Source organism: Chinchilla lanigera, unplaced genomic scaffold (genome assembly GCF_000276665.1).
Source record: "Chinchilla lanigera isolate Chin_1 unplaced genomic scaffold, ChiLan1.0 scaffold00107, whole genome shotgun sequence".
NCBI classification, from domain to species: Eukaryota; Metazoa; Chordata; class Mammalia; order Rodentia; family Chinchillidae; genus Chinchilla; species Chinchilla lanigera.
This window is the reverse complement of record NW_004955508.1, coordinates 4,258,419-4,273,166: the sequence shown is the minus strand read 5'-3', so window position 1 is coordinate 4,273,166 and position 14,748 is coordinate 4,258,419. Positions and strand designations below refer to the sequence as shown.

Sequence of the window (14,748 nt, the reverse complement as noted above, 5' to 3'; positions counted from 1 at the left end):
AGGAGGAAGTGGCTCTGGAGATTCGGTTTTATTTTTTATTATTTTAGGAATTGAGTGGCTAAAAATGCTGGCAAGAAGGCTCTTGTCTTTGACCTCTGATCAGACGTTTAGAAAAACAGGGTTCAGTCTAGCCCCGGAGAGTGGCCGGAAGTCACTTCAGTCCTCACCCACCTACACAGGGAAGAGTTACTTCTCCCCTCTGTCCGTCATGTCTTAAAACATTTACTAAGGAAAATGCACCAGATTTTACTAATACGCCCTGTGAATGGTTTATAGAAAGGGCTTATATATACGGCTATAAAAGGCTTATAATAGATATGTTGGCTAGCGATATAAAGAGGTTTGTCAAGATTTCTGTTATTAACTCATGAGAGTTTATATAAGAATTATCGTTGTAAGTTTTTGTTTTTTTTTTTACTTCTGTATATTTCAGTAAAGTTGCCTTAACTAATTGGATGGACAGCAGATTAATTATGCTGGAAATACTAGCACTCTTTCCTTTGTTTTCAAATCCGGACCCACAGTGACGGACACAAAGCCTAAAAGCAGTGTCATGGCTGTAATGGGAAAGAGCTCATTTTTAATAGGTGAATGACGAGAATTGTTTGGGTAGATTATTGTGGCCATGCTAATCCTCAGGCATGGAGAGCAAGGATCCCGACAGCAGTAGATTGTTTAAGTAGAATGTGGACAGCAGCCCTTCGAAAGGACAAGTTTCACCTTCATGTGGATAAACATATTGATCCACCTGGATTTTCAGCCATGTTCAGATCCAGGCGATAGTTAGTCATCACCCTAAGCCTGGAAACCTGACAGGTATAGAAAATACTTGTATAACTGTGAGTGTGTCTGCCTGTGTTTCTCTGTCCCCTGAGTTCCCCTTCTGTACCCTGGGAATTTCTGCTTTGTGTTTTACTAACTTTTATCCACTTTGTGTTTAGTCCTTTTATGCTTGCATGTGATTTACTGTATTCACTAAAGTAAAATAATTTTCTGGGTGGACGTGGACTGGTGTCCATCCATAATCCCAGTTACTCAGGAGGCTGAGGCAGGAGGATGAAAAGTTTGAGGCCAGTGTGGACAACTTAACAAGATCCTGTCTCAAAATAAAAAGGACTGGGGCTGTAGCTCAGTGGTCGAGCACTTGCCTAACATGCATGGAATTCTCTCTTCAGTCCCCAGCACCACGTACATATACATGTACATACTTACATAATACTGTAATAAAATCATTTCTTGGAGGTAGAAATGTTTTCTTATTGGTTAATATAATAGTTCTATAATATAGTAGTTCTGTCAAATTTTAGTCCCATAACCTGCTTAGACTTTCACGAATCATTAAAGGCCCAGAGCTTTTGTTTATCAGAGTTTTGTCTAGCAATATTTACCATATTCAGCCAGGCATAGTGGCACACGCTTGTAATCTTAGCACTTGGGAGGCTGAGGCAAGAGGATCACCACAAGTTTAAGGCCAGCCTGAACTACATAGAGAGACCCTGTCTTATAACAAAACAACAAAAAGTTAACATATTCAAAAATCTTAATGAAAAAATTAAAAGCTATCGACTTATTAAAAATGACTGTGATAAACCCAAGTGCATGATGAAATAACATTTTATTAACATAACTGTATTCTAAAGCAGAAAATACTGAAAGGAATGGTATTGTGTCACATTTTTGCAAATATGTATGCATTTGGCTTAGCGGAAAGACAGCTGGATCTTCATGTCTATGGGTGCATTCAGTTACAATACATTTTGAATTGTAATAATGTTTTACTTGAAATATGTAAAGAAAATCCAGCCTTACTCAAATAGGTGGAAAGGAAATACATTTTTAAATAGGCTTTTCAGTTAATTGTGGATATTCTTTGGTACTACCCCAAAATTTGGCAGGTGGTTTTATATATATATATTTTTTTTTTCTTTTTTTTTTTTCATTCACAGGTCAAGTGTTGATAAAAAAATAATTTTTACTTCCACAGTTGGGTGTTATTTGTGTGATGCCTGCAGTTTTACCCTGCACTTTTGCACCACTACTGCACATATCAGCATAATTTTTTAAAAGCAAACAATATCTTAATATTATTATAAAGTAGCTTTACTTCATAAATCTAGAAAAAGGTCTTAGGAGATTCAGAGGTACAGGGAACACACTTTAAAAGCTGCCAGGTTGTCAGGCGTAGTGGCAGGGGGAGGCTGAGGCAGGAGGATCGCTTTGAGCTTGAGGCCAGCCTGGGCTATATAGTGAATTTGGGGCCTGAACTACACAGTGAGACCCTGTCTCCAAAAAAAAAACAAAAGTAAAAAATTTTAAAAACTGCCAAGTTAAGGTGCTAGGAAAAAAAACGGACAAGAACTATGTTTTCCTAGGATTTTTGCTCTCTCTGTAGAGTAGAATTTGGGTTCTGATCTGATTTTTAAGGTTCTAAATCAGTAGGTGTTGATAAGCACAATATGTAATTTAAGCCATTACTGCTCAAGGTCTAAGGAGCCATTTCCTCTTTGCTCGGTGCCAGTGTCATTGACGATGTATTATACAAGGAATACAAAGATGGGTAAGATTGTCTCCGTATTTAAGAAGCTCATAGGAAAGATAGGGGAACAAATGTTATGCTATAATCATGGTATGAACCAAAAACCAGAAGTCCCAGAGGAAGCAGGCTGCCTAGATAGAGGTGTTCCTAGCAGTTCCTTAATAAGTATTTTCTGTAAGCATTAAAATAAATTTTGAGTTGAGGCAACCATCACCCAACACCACCCCATCCCACTTTCTCAGTCATGTTCAGGGCCATGACTGCTTCTCCAGGTTCTACACTGTCCAGGTGAAGGCTGCTTCTGACTTGAACTGCTAGAATTTGTCCCTCTGAGCCTGCCAACATACTGTCTCCTGAATGCACTCAACCCTGAATCAGTTTTGGTTGGTTTTGCTCATAGTAATCCTTCTGCTCAGAGCATCCTTCCCAAACCCCTTTTGTTTGCTTGTTGATGAGAAGTAATCAAGGGCCCCTATAAGTATATTGTCACTTAACCATCTAACATTCGTACTTAAGAAAGGCCTGCTATCACTGAGTCCAGTCACTAGTTGGAAGTTGTCTTTCTTTCTTTTTTTTTTTTGGCTTTTTGAGACAGAGTCTCACTATGCAGGTCAGGCTGGCCTTGAGCTCACTTTGTAGCCCAGGCTGGCCTCAGGCTTGCAACAATCCTCCTGCCTCAGCCTCCCGAGTCCTGAGATTACAGGTGTGTACCACCATGCCCAGCTCCAGCAGTTGTCTTTCTTCCCCTCAATTCTGAGCTCCTTGGAAAAGGAGGCCTGCTTCACTCCTCCCCACATCTCCAGCCCCCACACATCACACCTGAGCATGTTCAGTGTTAACGTACTATACCTGCTGGATAAAATTGATAAAAGAATGAAATTTTTTTACATGTGTCAAGAAAACAAATCAAAGCGCTATTTAATGACTATGACTTCACAGGACTTCTACCACACAGAGATACTCCCCTGAAAGGTGTTAGGCATGGATTTTTCTGCAGTTATGAGAATATTTTAGTGACATATATAATGATATTCTTATCATATATGTCACTCTAGCTCTAAGAACAACAGGGATTTTGTTAAGTGTTAACCGTTGGCCTTTTGCTAACCTCTAGCTGAAGAACATGAGAGAAGTTGAAAGGGTCTGCAGAAGTGGGAGGGGCTTTGTCTGTAAGCAGTCTGAACCAGAGCACTTGGCAGTGATTTTGGCCAAATGTGAAGTACCGTACAGCAGGCCTTTGGTATCTTCAGGTTGTACATCCATGGGTCCAAGTAACCAATGCTTAAAAATACTTAGAAAAAATTACATCTGTATGGAACGTATACACATTTTTTTCTTGTCATTCCCTACACAATATAGTATAATGACTAACTTTATAGCATTATATTATATTAGGTGTAGTGTAGAAATGATTTAAAGCATACAAAAATACATGCATAGGCTGTACGTAAATACTACCCCATTTTTGTAAAGAACTTGAGCATCCATGCGCTGTGGTATCCACAGGGGGTCCTGTCACTGAGCTCCCCAGAATACTGGGGATGACTGTGTTCCCAGATGGAAATAGAGCCAACTGGCAGAGCCACTGGAGAATATTTTGCAAGAAGCATTAGTTTTAGTAGAATTAGAAAAACAAAATAGATGGCATCCACACAGACCTAAACCAAGGTCAGAGCCACCATTTTGAAGCCCTTTGCATGTGCTTTGTCAGATATGAAACTATCCAGTCAGGATGGATAAAGAATTGAAATACAATAGGGACTTCCGAGAAGCCAAACAATATAATATGTGAGGCAGTGGACAAAATAATTCCTTCCCTGAGGTCCAGAGCAGAGACCTCAGGGAAGATAAAAATGATACCAGCAGAGATTGTTGTGAATATGGATCCCCATGAAGTACTGAGCGTGAGGGGAGCCATAAAGATCCCACTTAATTGAATTCCATTTCTACTTATAGAAATCATGTCCCACGTGTCTAGGAAAGATTCGTGGAAGATTGCAATTAAACAAGAGTATAATTCACATTAAGTAAAGTAAGGTAATAGTTGCATCAGAAACCCAGGCTAAGAATGGCTACAGCTTGACAAAAGTTAGTTCTAAGCATCCTTGTCTCAAGAATTAAGGGAGACATGGTGACTATATGGTTCTTCTTATCCAAACTGAAGACTTTGTTCGTAGAAAGGTACTTTTTCCTATTGGTGAATTTGATACAAGAGTTTATCAAATGGATGATTGCTTCAGGGAGGTTAAATACCATAAGTGGCCTAGCTTATAATAGCAGCTTTACAAAAAGGTAAAGAGAGATCTTTGTGTGGCCATCCTAATGGCATGAGCTAACTGCTCTTCTCCAATACTAGAAAGCCATTGCCACATGCAGTTAAAGACATACCCTCAAGCTACATGGCTTTCTGGAGCCAGCGCTTGTAGGAGAGCCCAGAGAGATATGCTTTGTTTTTAAATGCGGGAATGATCTATTAGTGGAAAGTGAAAACAATGAGTTTTAGCCTTTTGAGTGAAAGGTAGACATATCACGGTATTTTGGTTGTGTCTGTGGTCCCCATGTACCATATGTGTCTTATTGTAAGCATGAAAGCCACTGCTGTGGTCATCCTTTAGTAGAGTATCAGTGGGTAGTCTCTGCTGATCGCAGGCTCACAGTGTACAGAGACTAATGAGATTTTCCCCTGCTCGCGCACGTGTGTGTGTGTGTGTGTGTGTGTGTGTGTTATGCGAGAGCAACATATACAGAGAAGAACAAAGATGAGATCCTCAGACCAGACCAAGAACCACTGTTCCTTTAAATTGTTCTCATTGAGAAATCTGTCATGAGACACATTCTTGCAGACGTAGAAATATACTTTCCTGGTATTGTGCTTTGTGTCCTTTTTGTTTGCCTTCGGGACCTCACAGAATCTTCTTTGAAAACCCTGGTGTACTTTGGCAGTAGCGAAGGGAAGTCAGAAAAGGACAGGGACGGGTCCCTGTCAGGGCCGCTGGAGGAGAGAGGCAGGGTGCCCCTGGTGTCAGACTCGGTCACTCAGACGGCCACTCTTGCTACAAAGGAGAATGGCTTCTTCTGTCCTAGCTGTTTCTCTGAGCAGGTGATACCTTCACACTCGGGGACCACTATGTGAGGGAAACTTTCTAAAAAAAATTTTTTCTTGCTTCATGAGTTATATTTGGATCCGTTCATCAGCATTATCTCTGAAAAGAGTTAAAGGGCTTGTGGCAGGACCGTGACATCGTCCGACTCTAGGGTTCAATACAGCACCCTTCGATGACAGTGCAACCCCTTAACATTTGGGGACTACCCCCAAATTTGGGCATGTATTTATAGTTACAGTTATTTTTTTTTACATTCTGGGAATATTTCCAACTACATCTGTTAGGATGGCATGAGGAATAGGCTGGTAAGAAAAAAATTCAGCTTCTAATGCTGGCTCCAGATCTTGGGAGGAACAATGGAATACAATTAAAACCTGAATTTTTATAACCAAAAAAAAAAATTTTTTTTTATGAGAAGTTGCACATAGCCTAAAAATAAAGAAGCCACTGTAGAAGGGGCTTTGATCATTTCTCTCCTCTTATTTCAGATGACAGTCATGTCCCTGTCCAGGGACCTCAAGGATGACTTCCACAGCGACACCGTGCTCTCCATCTTAAACGAGCAGCGCATTCGGGGCATTTTGTGTGATGTTACGATCATTGTGGAAGACACCAAATTTAAAGCCCACAGCAATGTCCTGGCCGCTTCCAGCCTTTATTTCAAAAACATCTTCTGGAGCCATACAATCTGTATTTCCAGCCATGTCCTGGAGCTGGACGATCTCAAAGCTGAAGTGTTTACGGAAATACTTAATTATATCTACAGCTCCACAGTCGTCGTCAAGAGACAGGAAACAGTCACTGATCTCGCAGCTGCAGGGAAAAAGCTGGGAATATCGTTTCTGGAAGACCTCACTGACCGTAACTTCTCCAGTTCTCCAGGTCCCTATGTATTCTGCATTACTGAAAAGGGAGTGGTTAAAGAAGAAAAAAATGAAAAAAGGCACGAAGAGCCAGCCATCACTAACGGGCCAAGGATCACAAATGCATTTTCCATCATTGAGACAGAAAATAGTAATAACATGTTTTCTCCACTGGACCTGAGGGCTAGTTTCAAAAAAGTCTCCGACTCCATGAGAACAACGAGCCTTTGCCTGGAGAGGACTGACATCTGCCACGAGGCAGAGCCTGTCCGCACCCTCGCTGAGCACTCGTACGCCGTTTCATCCATCACCGAGGCTTACAGAAGCCAGCCTGCCCAGGAGCGTAACAGCAGTTCACCGGGGAAAACAGGTAAAGAAAACGGGGACGCTCTTGCCGCAAAACCGAAAACATGCCGAAAGCCAAAGAACTATTCCTTACCCCAGGATTCTGAATCAGCCACAGAAAACATACCGCCCCCTCCAGTAACCAACCCAGAGATTAATCAAGAAAGAAGTCCGCAGCCAGCTACAGTTCTCCCTCATTCAAAATCTCCCAGCAACGAGGGAGATGTCCGTTTTTCCAGGGAAGAGGAAAACCAATCTTCCAGTATTCCCGGGCCGCCAGCAGCAGAGATCCCGCCTCTCATTTATAATTGCAGCTGTTGTTCCCAGTCCTTCGACAGCAGTGCTGTGCTCAGTGCCCACATGCAGCTTCACAAGCCAACCCAGGAGCCGCTGGTGTGCAAGTACTGCAACAAACAGTTCACCACCCTGAACCGACTGGATCGGCACGAACAGATCTGTATGAGATCAAGCCACTTGCCCGTTCCTGGAGGAAACCAACACTTTTTAGAAAATTATCCTACCATTGGACAAAATGGTAGTTCCATCACAGGCCCGGAACCTTTACTACCTGAAAATAGGATTGGTGAATTTCCCAGTACTGGAAGTACTTTGCCAGATGCGGACCACATGGTTAAATTCGTTAATGGGCAAATGCTCTACAGTTGCGTTGTGTGCAAACGTAGTTATGTGACTTTATCCAGCCTCCGGAGACACGCAAATGTCCACTCCTGGAGAAGAACATACCCTTGCCATTATTGCAACAAAGTGTTTGCATTGGCTGAGTACAGGACAAGACATGAAATCTGGCATACAGGCGAAAGGCGCTATCAGTGCATTTTCTGTCTGGAGACTTTCATGACCTACTATATACTAAAAAATCACCAGAAGTCTTTCCATGCCATAGACCATAGGCTTTCCATTAGTAAAAAGACAGCAAATGGAGGCTTGAAACCTACTGTCTACCCATATAAACTTTATCGGCTACTGCCTATGAAATGCAAGAGAGCTCCTTATAAGAGCTACCGAAATTCTTCCTATGAAAACGCTCGAGAGAACAGGCAAATAAGTGAATCCACACCTGGTACCTTCGTTGTCCAGAACCCATGCAGTTCCGAATTATCTGCCCTGAATTTCCAGAGCAGTGCAAACACCCTGACCAGCACCCCAGCCATCCCATTAGAAGCATCTGCGTGTCAGGACATCCCCGCTTCTGCCAGTGTGCAGAACGCAGCGGGCACCAGATGGCGAGAGGAGACGATGAAGATTGACCTAGACAGTAACTTTTATTCAAACGAGGTATCGGTCTCTTCCACGGACAATGCTGTCAGCTCTGACCTGCAGGCAGGAGATGGGCCTGTTTCGTCCTTGAGTAACGGCAGCGAGAACTCGGCCTCTGTGATCAGCTACGGCGGCCCGGCAGCCTCCGTCATCGTGCACAGCAGCCAGTTTTCATCGGTGATAATGCACAGCAACGCCGTTGCTGCCGTGGCCAGCAGCAGCCACGGGGCCCCTTCGGACCCGGCTGGCACTCCGTCCCTGAAAGATGACAGCAAGCCCGAGGCAGACAAAGTGGGTAGATGTGCAAGCAGACCCAAAAGCAGTAAGGAGAAAAAGAAAACTACTCCCTGTAGCAAGGCAGAAATTCCAGAGGAATTAAAATACGTTGCTGATCCTGGAGGGTCATTAAGCAAAGCCACAACTCCGGTTGAAGAAACCAGTAAAATCGAAACTTATATTGCAAAACCTGCTCTTCCTGGCACCTCCACGAACAGCAACGTTGCGCCCCTTTGCCAGATAACAGTGAAAATTGGGAATGAAGCCATTGTGAAAAGGCATATCCTGGGGTCGAAACTGTTTTACAAAAGGGGAAGAAGATCCAAGTACCAAACGCAGGAAGAGACAGTGCCCCCGGCGAGTGACCCAGAAGCCCCCAGAGACAGCCCGCTTGGGCTCTGCCAGTCTGAGTGTGTGGAAATGAGTGAGGTATTTGATGACGCAAGTGATCAGGATTCCACTGATAAGCCGTGGCGTCCTTACTACAACTACAAGCCCAAAAAGAAATCGAGGCAGTTGAGAAAAATGAGGAAAGGCAACTGGAGGAAAGAGCATGGCAGTAAGAGCCCGAGCAGTAAGTGTAAATACCCAGCAGAGCTGGACTGTGCCGTGGGGAAGCCGCCTCCAGACAAGGCCTCGGAGGAGGAAGAAAATAAAGAGATGCCCAAGCTGCAGTGTGAACTCTGTGACGGAGACAAAGTGTCGGGAGCTGGAACCCCGGGCAGGCCGCACCGGCATCTCACTTCCAAGCCTTACGTCTGCGAGCTCTGCGCCAAGCAGTTCCAGAGCCCATCCACACTCAAAATGCACATGAGGTGTCACACCGGGGAGAAGCCGTACCAGTGCAAGACCTGCGGACGGTGCTTTTCGGTGCAAGGAAACTTACAGAAACACGAGCGCATCCACCTGGGCGTGAAGGAGTTCATCTGCCAGTACTGCAACAAGGCCTTCACGTTGAACGAGACCCTCAAAATCCACGAAAGGATCCACACCGGTGAGAAGCGTTACCACTGTCAGTTCTGTTTTCAGAGTTTTTTGTATCTCTCCACAAAAAGGAATCATGAGCAGAGGCATATTCGGGAGCACAACGGGAAAGGCTTTGCTTGCTTCCAGTGCCCCAAAATTTGCAAAACAGCTGCTGCCCTTGGGATGCACCAAAAGAAACACTTGTTCAAAGCCCCAGGTCAGCAGGAGAAGACCAGTGACATGTGCCATGAAAACTCAGATCCTTCCGAGAATCAACATTTTGTTGATTCAGAAGACAGTGACCAAAAGGATAATGTACAAACCGTGGTTGAAAACGTCCTTTGAGTGGCAATAGGTCGGGAAAAAACCTTCAAAAGATAAGTTGGTGGGTTTTTTTTTTTCTTTCTGTGTTTTTTCAGGTTTTGTTTCGTTCACTTAAAAGTCATGAAGGAGTGAAATGTTTAAAAAAAAATTTTTTTTTTCATGTGTAAAAACTCCAGAAAAAGGATCCTGATATCTACTTTGGGTTTTAGCACTAACTTCGTACAAAGTGCACACAAACAAAATAGCTAGATCTTCCAACTTCCCAAATACGTTGTGAATATCTTGTGAAAGTTCTTAGCTGTGGTATATTCTACCAGTGCAAAAGAGGAGTTTAATTTTAGCCTAATTTAAAACTTTCTAGTGAATGCTGGTTCCTGGCTGCTGAACTGTCTGTAGTCACTGGAGGACATTAGGGTCAGATACAAAGATGGTGTCTTCGAAATGTGTGAAACGGTAAATGAGCTATGACAGTATTTATTTCGATCTGGCTTCTGCACTATTACAATGTGTTTAAATTAATGGATACATATGAAATCCTTAACAGTGTAACTGAAAATACGTGTGTGATGAGTAACCCTCAAGTAGGACATTCATACATTATCTAGAACTACTTTTCTGCAACTTAAACCTTGTAAAATACATATATAAATCACTGTAACTTTTAACTGTTCATATCCCCTATAGAGAATTATAAGCAATAGATCTGCAAATAATGAAAACTGGTGTAAACAATCAGTAGAAAGCATTTTGAACGTGATTTAAGAGCATGTGTATGCTTTTAGATGGAATGCTGCGCTGTTCTCTTGAAATGTGGCAAGCTGTTCTTAGAACTGGTCTCCAGTCGCAGAAAACATGGGTCATGCCTTATCTGTGAGCAAAAGCCTTCCCAGAAATGACCTATGCCGTATGATACTTTGCAACGAAGAAGGGTCAGATTCTTCTGAAACTCTGCAGTCTTCCACCATCTCAAGGCCATGGATGTGGAGGTTTAGACAGATTTAAGGGTTCAAATAAACTCCGTAAATCCCATTCCACTGAAGGAGTGTCTGGGAGATTTATTGCAAGGCACACGGTTGGTGGTAAATTTCCTGGCGCTTGAAAGTGACAGAAAGCCTGATTCCTACAGTTAATAGCCTTCCTGGAGATTATGCAGCTCACAAATGCATACTGATGTAAAACAAAATGACAAAGAAACACACACACACATTGACTTGAGTCGGCAAGAGCAGGTGATGACCTTCCTTGCCTCAAGCAGTAGCTTTGATTTTGAGGCATTAGGGGATAGGCAAGGTATTGTCCTTTATTTACGTTGCTCAGAAGTGTACACACAAAGCCAAGTGCTTTGTCTTCATATTTGCAGACATCTAGTCCCCTTACTAAAGACTTCAGTTTTTTAATGTTCTTTTAACTGACCCAGAATATGAACATTGCGCTCAAAAATATAATTGCCCTACAGGATAGTCTATCATGTGGACTAGGTTCCTAGAAAGCTGGAACTCGTGATTCTTTTAAAACTGCCAGAATAGGAGGCAGAGAGAATACGTTCCTATTCTTTGGTCACCGCTATGAGCAAAATTCCGAGTTCAGCTCAAGGCTGACCGTCAGTCATTCACATTCATTGGATCAGATAGATGGAGCGGAAGGTCATCCGAAGTTGGAAGGTTATCATTATGAAGAAGTAGCTCATAGGACTCCAGATTTTCTCAGCATGTGTTGTGATGTCTCCGTGAAGAAAACCTGGTAGGTTTTGGGTGGGCCAGAAAACATTCACATACCCAGAAAAGGACATGATTCAAGTTGACCTTCTTACACCATAGAACTTTGCTGTTAAGTAACCCCAATATTATATCTGCCTTTACCTTTTGTTTATCGACTTTCATTTCCATACAGTATTATATAGTAGAGAAAAATGGGAAAACGCAAGCAAACTCAACTTTATTTTATATGTTGTATATATGTACACCTGCACCATCCTTTTGGGTTTTGTTAAGGAAATAGTCACAAAGGGCTTACGAAAATCACCTTTAAATTGGTAATTAGAATATTGATAAGCAATCTCGTGATCCATGTGTTTGTTTTCTGTTAGGAATATGAACCAATTAATTACATATTTTAGTTCTTTTGATTTAACGACAAATATAAAATTATTACATGTAGTGATGTCTCCCAGCCCTTACATGTGGATATTTTTTAAGTGGACTTGTATGCTGATAATTCTAGACCAAAGTAAATATGGCAGAATATTTATACATGAAAAAGTAATTTTGCAAATATTTTCTATAATTGTATTATTCATTTAAAATGTTGATAGCTTGTGTTAGTTTCAGGGAGGGGTGTATATTTTGATAAAAAATACTTGACTTTGTAATTCTGTATATTCTATACAATTTATAGCAGAGCCGTTTTAAGACAACCTTGTTGCATTTTTTTGTTAATTGTGAAAATTTTATTATGAGTGATGTTTAAGTATGCATTGAGTACATAATGACCAACTAGAATTTAAGTAAGTGTAAACAGTGAACATACTGTATGCTGTACAAGATATATTGTAACTTGCTGTTTTAGCATCTGTATTTTGGTTAGAAGATATTATTAAATGCAGATGTTAAGGGTCAAAAAAGTCTAATTTTATTTTTAGAAATAATGAATATAAACTTGGTTTTGCTTGATTAAAATAGCTTATTTCTACGTTAAGTCTCTTTTTAAATGTTTTAATATTCTTTTGTGCAGCTATTTCTTCTGTGTGAGTCACAGCTTTGTCACACATATTCTTCATTCAGAACATTTGTTTCCTTGTTTACGTTTCGCAGTACCTACTTCCTTGTGTGGGACTCACGTGGATTATGACATTAACGAAGAAAGTGGAGCAAGAGAGATTGAAGTTTTCTGCTAGTTCAGTGTTTTGGGTAGGCCTGATCTTATAATGATAAGCTTGGAAATATTCTGCCCTCCTCCCCCACAGGAAACAGGTCCTCTGTTGAGTAGCACTCCTGAGGTAGACCTCATTATTGACATCACATGGTGACTTTGAGAAGGTCTCCCCGTCAGCAGAGCCAGGATGCCAGCGCAGGTCTGCCTGCCCTCCCAGTGCCTGTGTGTGCGCTTCTTCTCAGCATCTGAGAGAGCAGTGTTAAACTAAATGCACAGCGGAGGGAAGAGGCAGGACGAAGTAACGCAGCCTTAGGACAGTGGTTGTCATAATGACTGCTGGTGAGGGGCTTGAAGGAGGCTGTGTTGGGCTCAGCCTCACCTGACTGGGGCTTCTTATTTTTTTTTGGTGGTGAGAATCGAACTCAGGACCTTGTGCTTGCCAGGCAGGTGCTTGTGCCGCTGAGCTATATCCCCAGCCCTGGGGCTTCTTTTATATCCGCGGATAGTGCCCTCTGAAATCAATGTTAAAGAGTTTTTATCCTATTGTTTGTCTTTTTTCAAGAATATGGAGTAAAATTTTAACGTAGTTATAAGCTAATGACTTTCCAAATGATGGAAAAAATCTGTTCCATTATCATAAACTATCCCACCCTTAGGGAATCATCCTACAAGCACATGCAGTTAGCCACAAAGGGTAGTATCAAAGAGGGTGTTAGTGGCTGGAGCAGTATAGTTCATGGCTAACACAGAAAAGAATTCGAATTTCCAGGCTTAGTGGTGGCTGGCAAAGAATCAGTTTTGTGTTTCAAGGGCTATCCAAACCAGAGTCACCAACCATTGTTAGCTGCTAAAACTGACTTCATTATCTACCAGAACAATGGAGTTAATAGTTAAAGCACTTGTAACAATTGAGAAAGTACCTGAATTTAAAGCAAAAAATAATAATAATAAATCATGCAAAATAACACTGTTTGAACCTATTTTTTTAATTCATTCAGGTCTTTTTTTAAAAGTTATTTGTTATTTTAGTTCGGCTCTTTTCACTTGTGTGGCCCTCCCTCCTTGCTTATCACCTGTTTGTTGATTTGGTTCTACTGTATCCATCAGTTAATTAACTGTCTACATTTCCGCTTCCCCAAAGCCTGGCCACCTATTTCCCTCCCGGAGAGAGCAGCCCCCTGTGGTTTCTCCCCAGTTGCACCCCCAGTTTTTCAAGCAGGACGGTCAGTGAGCAGGCAACGTGTGCAATTTTTAAGACTGTTCACTCTAAATTTAGCTAACTGGTGAAAGAACTGGCAACAGATGTGGTTTATTTATCTCATTAGTGACACGTTAAGACACTAGTTTCATTCTTTTAGAATTATTTTTGGTGAACATCAAAAGTATTCTTTAAAATTTTATCAGTTCTGAGTAAATATTTCTGTTCTTTCAGAGGTAAATATTTCTGTTAAAGGGAAATCTGTCATACGGACTTTAAAGATAAAACAATGCTAGTTTCTATAATATCTTAATTCTCATTTATTCAAAATATGCTTGAGAGGTCAGCATTGCATCAAGGCTGCAGCTGGAGAGATACGGGGCAGCCTTGAGTTCAGGTGAAAGAGACCGATGAGAAGTAGATTTTGAAACTGAGCCCTGAGCTCCTGCGGGCCCAGAATCAGAGCAGAGAAGCAGGACTGAGGCTGGGTTTCGTCAGAGCGGTCAGGGCCAGACTGGAGTGAGGAAAGGCGCCCCAGGTGGTGTAGACCGTCCTGAAAGCTTGAGTTTGGCTTGGTGAGACTCGAGAGGCAGGCAGAGAGACACAGCACTGGGGGAGCCCATGCAAGACTGGGTGGTAGGAGATGAGGTCACAGAGAGGTGCCGCAAGGTCCAAGCACGGTGAGAGCCTTTGGGGGCCTTGGGCAGAGAGTGAAAGGGTAGGATGTGTGTGCGATCACTTTCACTGCAGCGCAGAGAAGACCCCGGGGCGGAGCAGAGGTGGAGGCAGATCTGACAGCTGGGAAGTGGCGGTGGCTTGGACAAGGGTGGAAGTAGTGGAAATAGGACAGGTCCCATTCTCGATACGTGATTTCAGACTGCTTAGCGTGCACATTGCACGTGTCCCAGTGTGCCTATCATCCACTTCAACATTCAGCAACACATGACCAAGTTTTTATGTTTATTTTTTTATTTTTTTAGTACGGGG

At 42.2% G+C, this 14,748-nt stretch overlaps 1 protein-coding gene across 1 annotated transcript in view; it reads left to right on the top strand.

Annotated features, from left to right (window-relative positions):
- Positions 1-12,451, top strand: part of Zbtb38 (zinc finger and BTB domain containing 38) — a gene marked incomplete at its 5' end in the record, with an annotated part of 36,720 nt that extends 24,269 nt beyond the window's left edge. Inside the window, 1 exon segment of the mRNA XM_013506261.1 lies at positions 6,129-12,451. Within this exon segment, the coding sequence (XP_013361715.1) occupies positions 6,129-9,713 (3,585 nt within the window). The 3' untranslated portion in view covers positions 9,714-12,451.
- Positions 12,452-14,748: the final 2,297 nt, after the last annotated feature.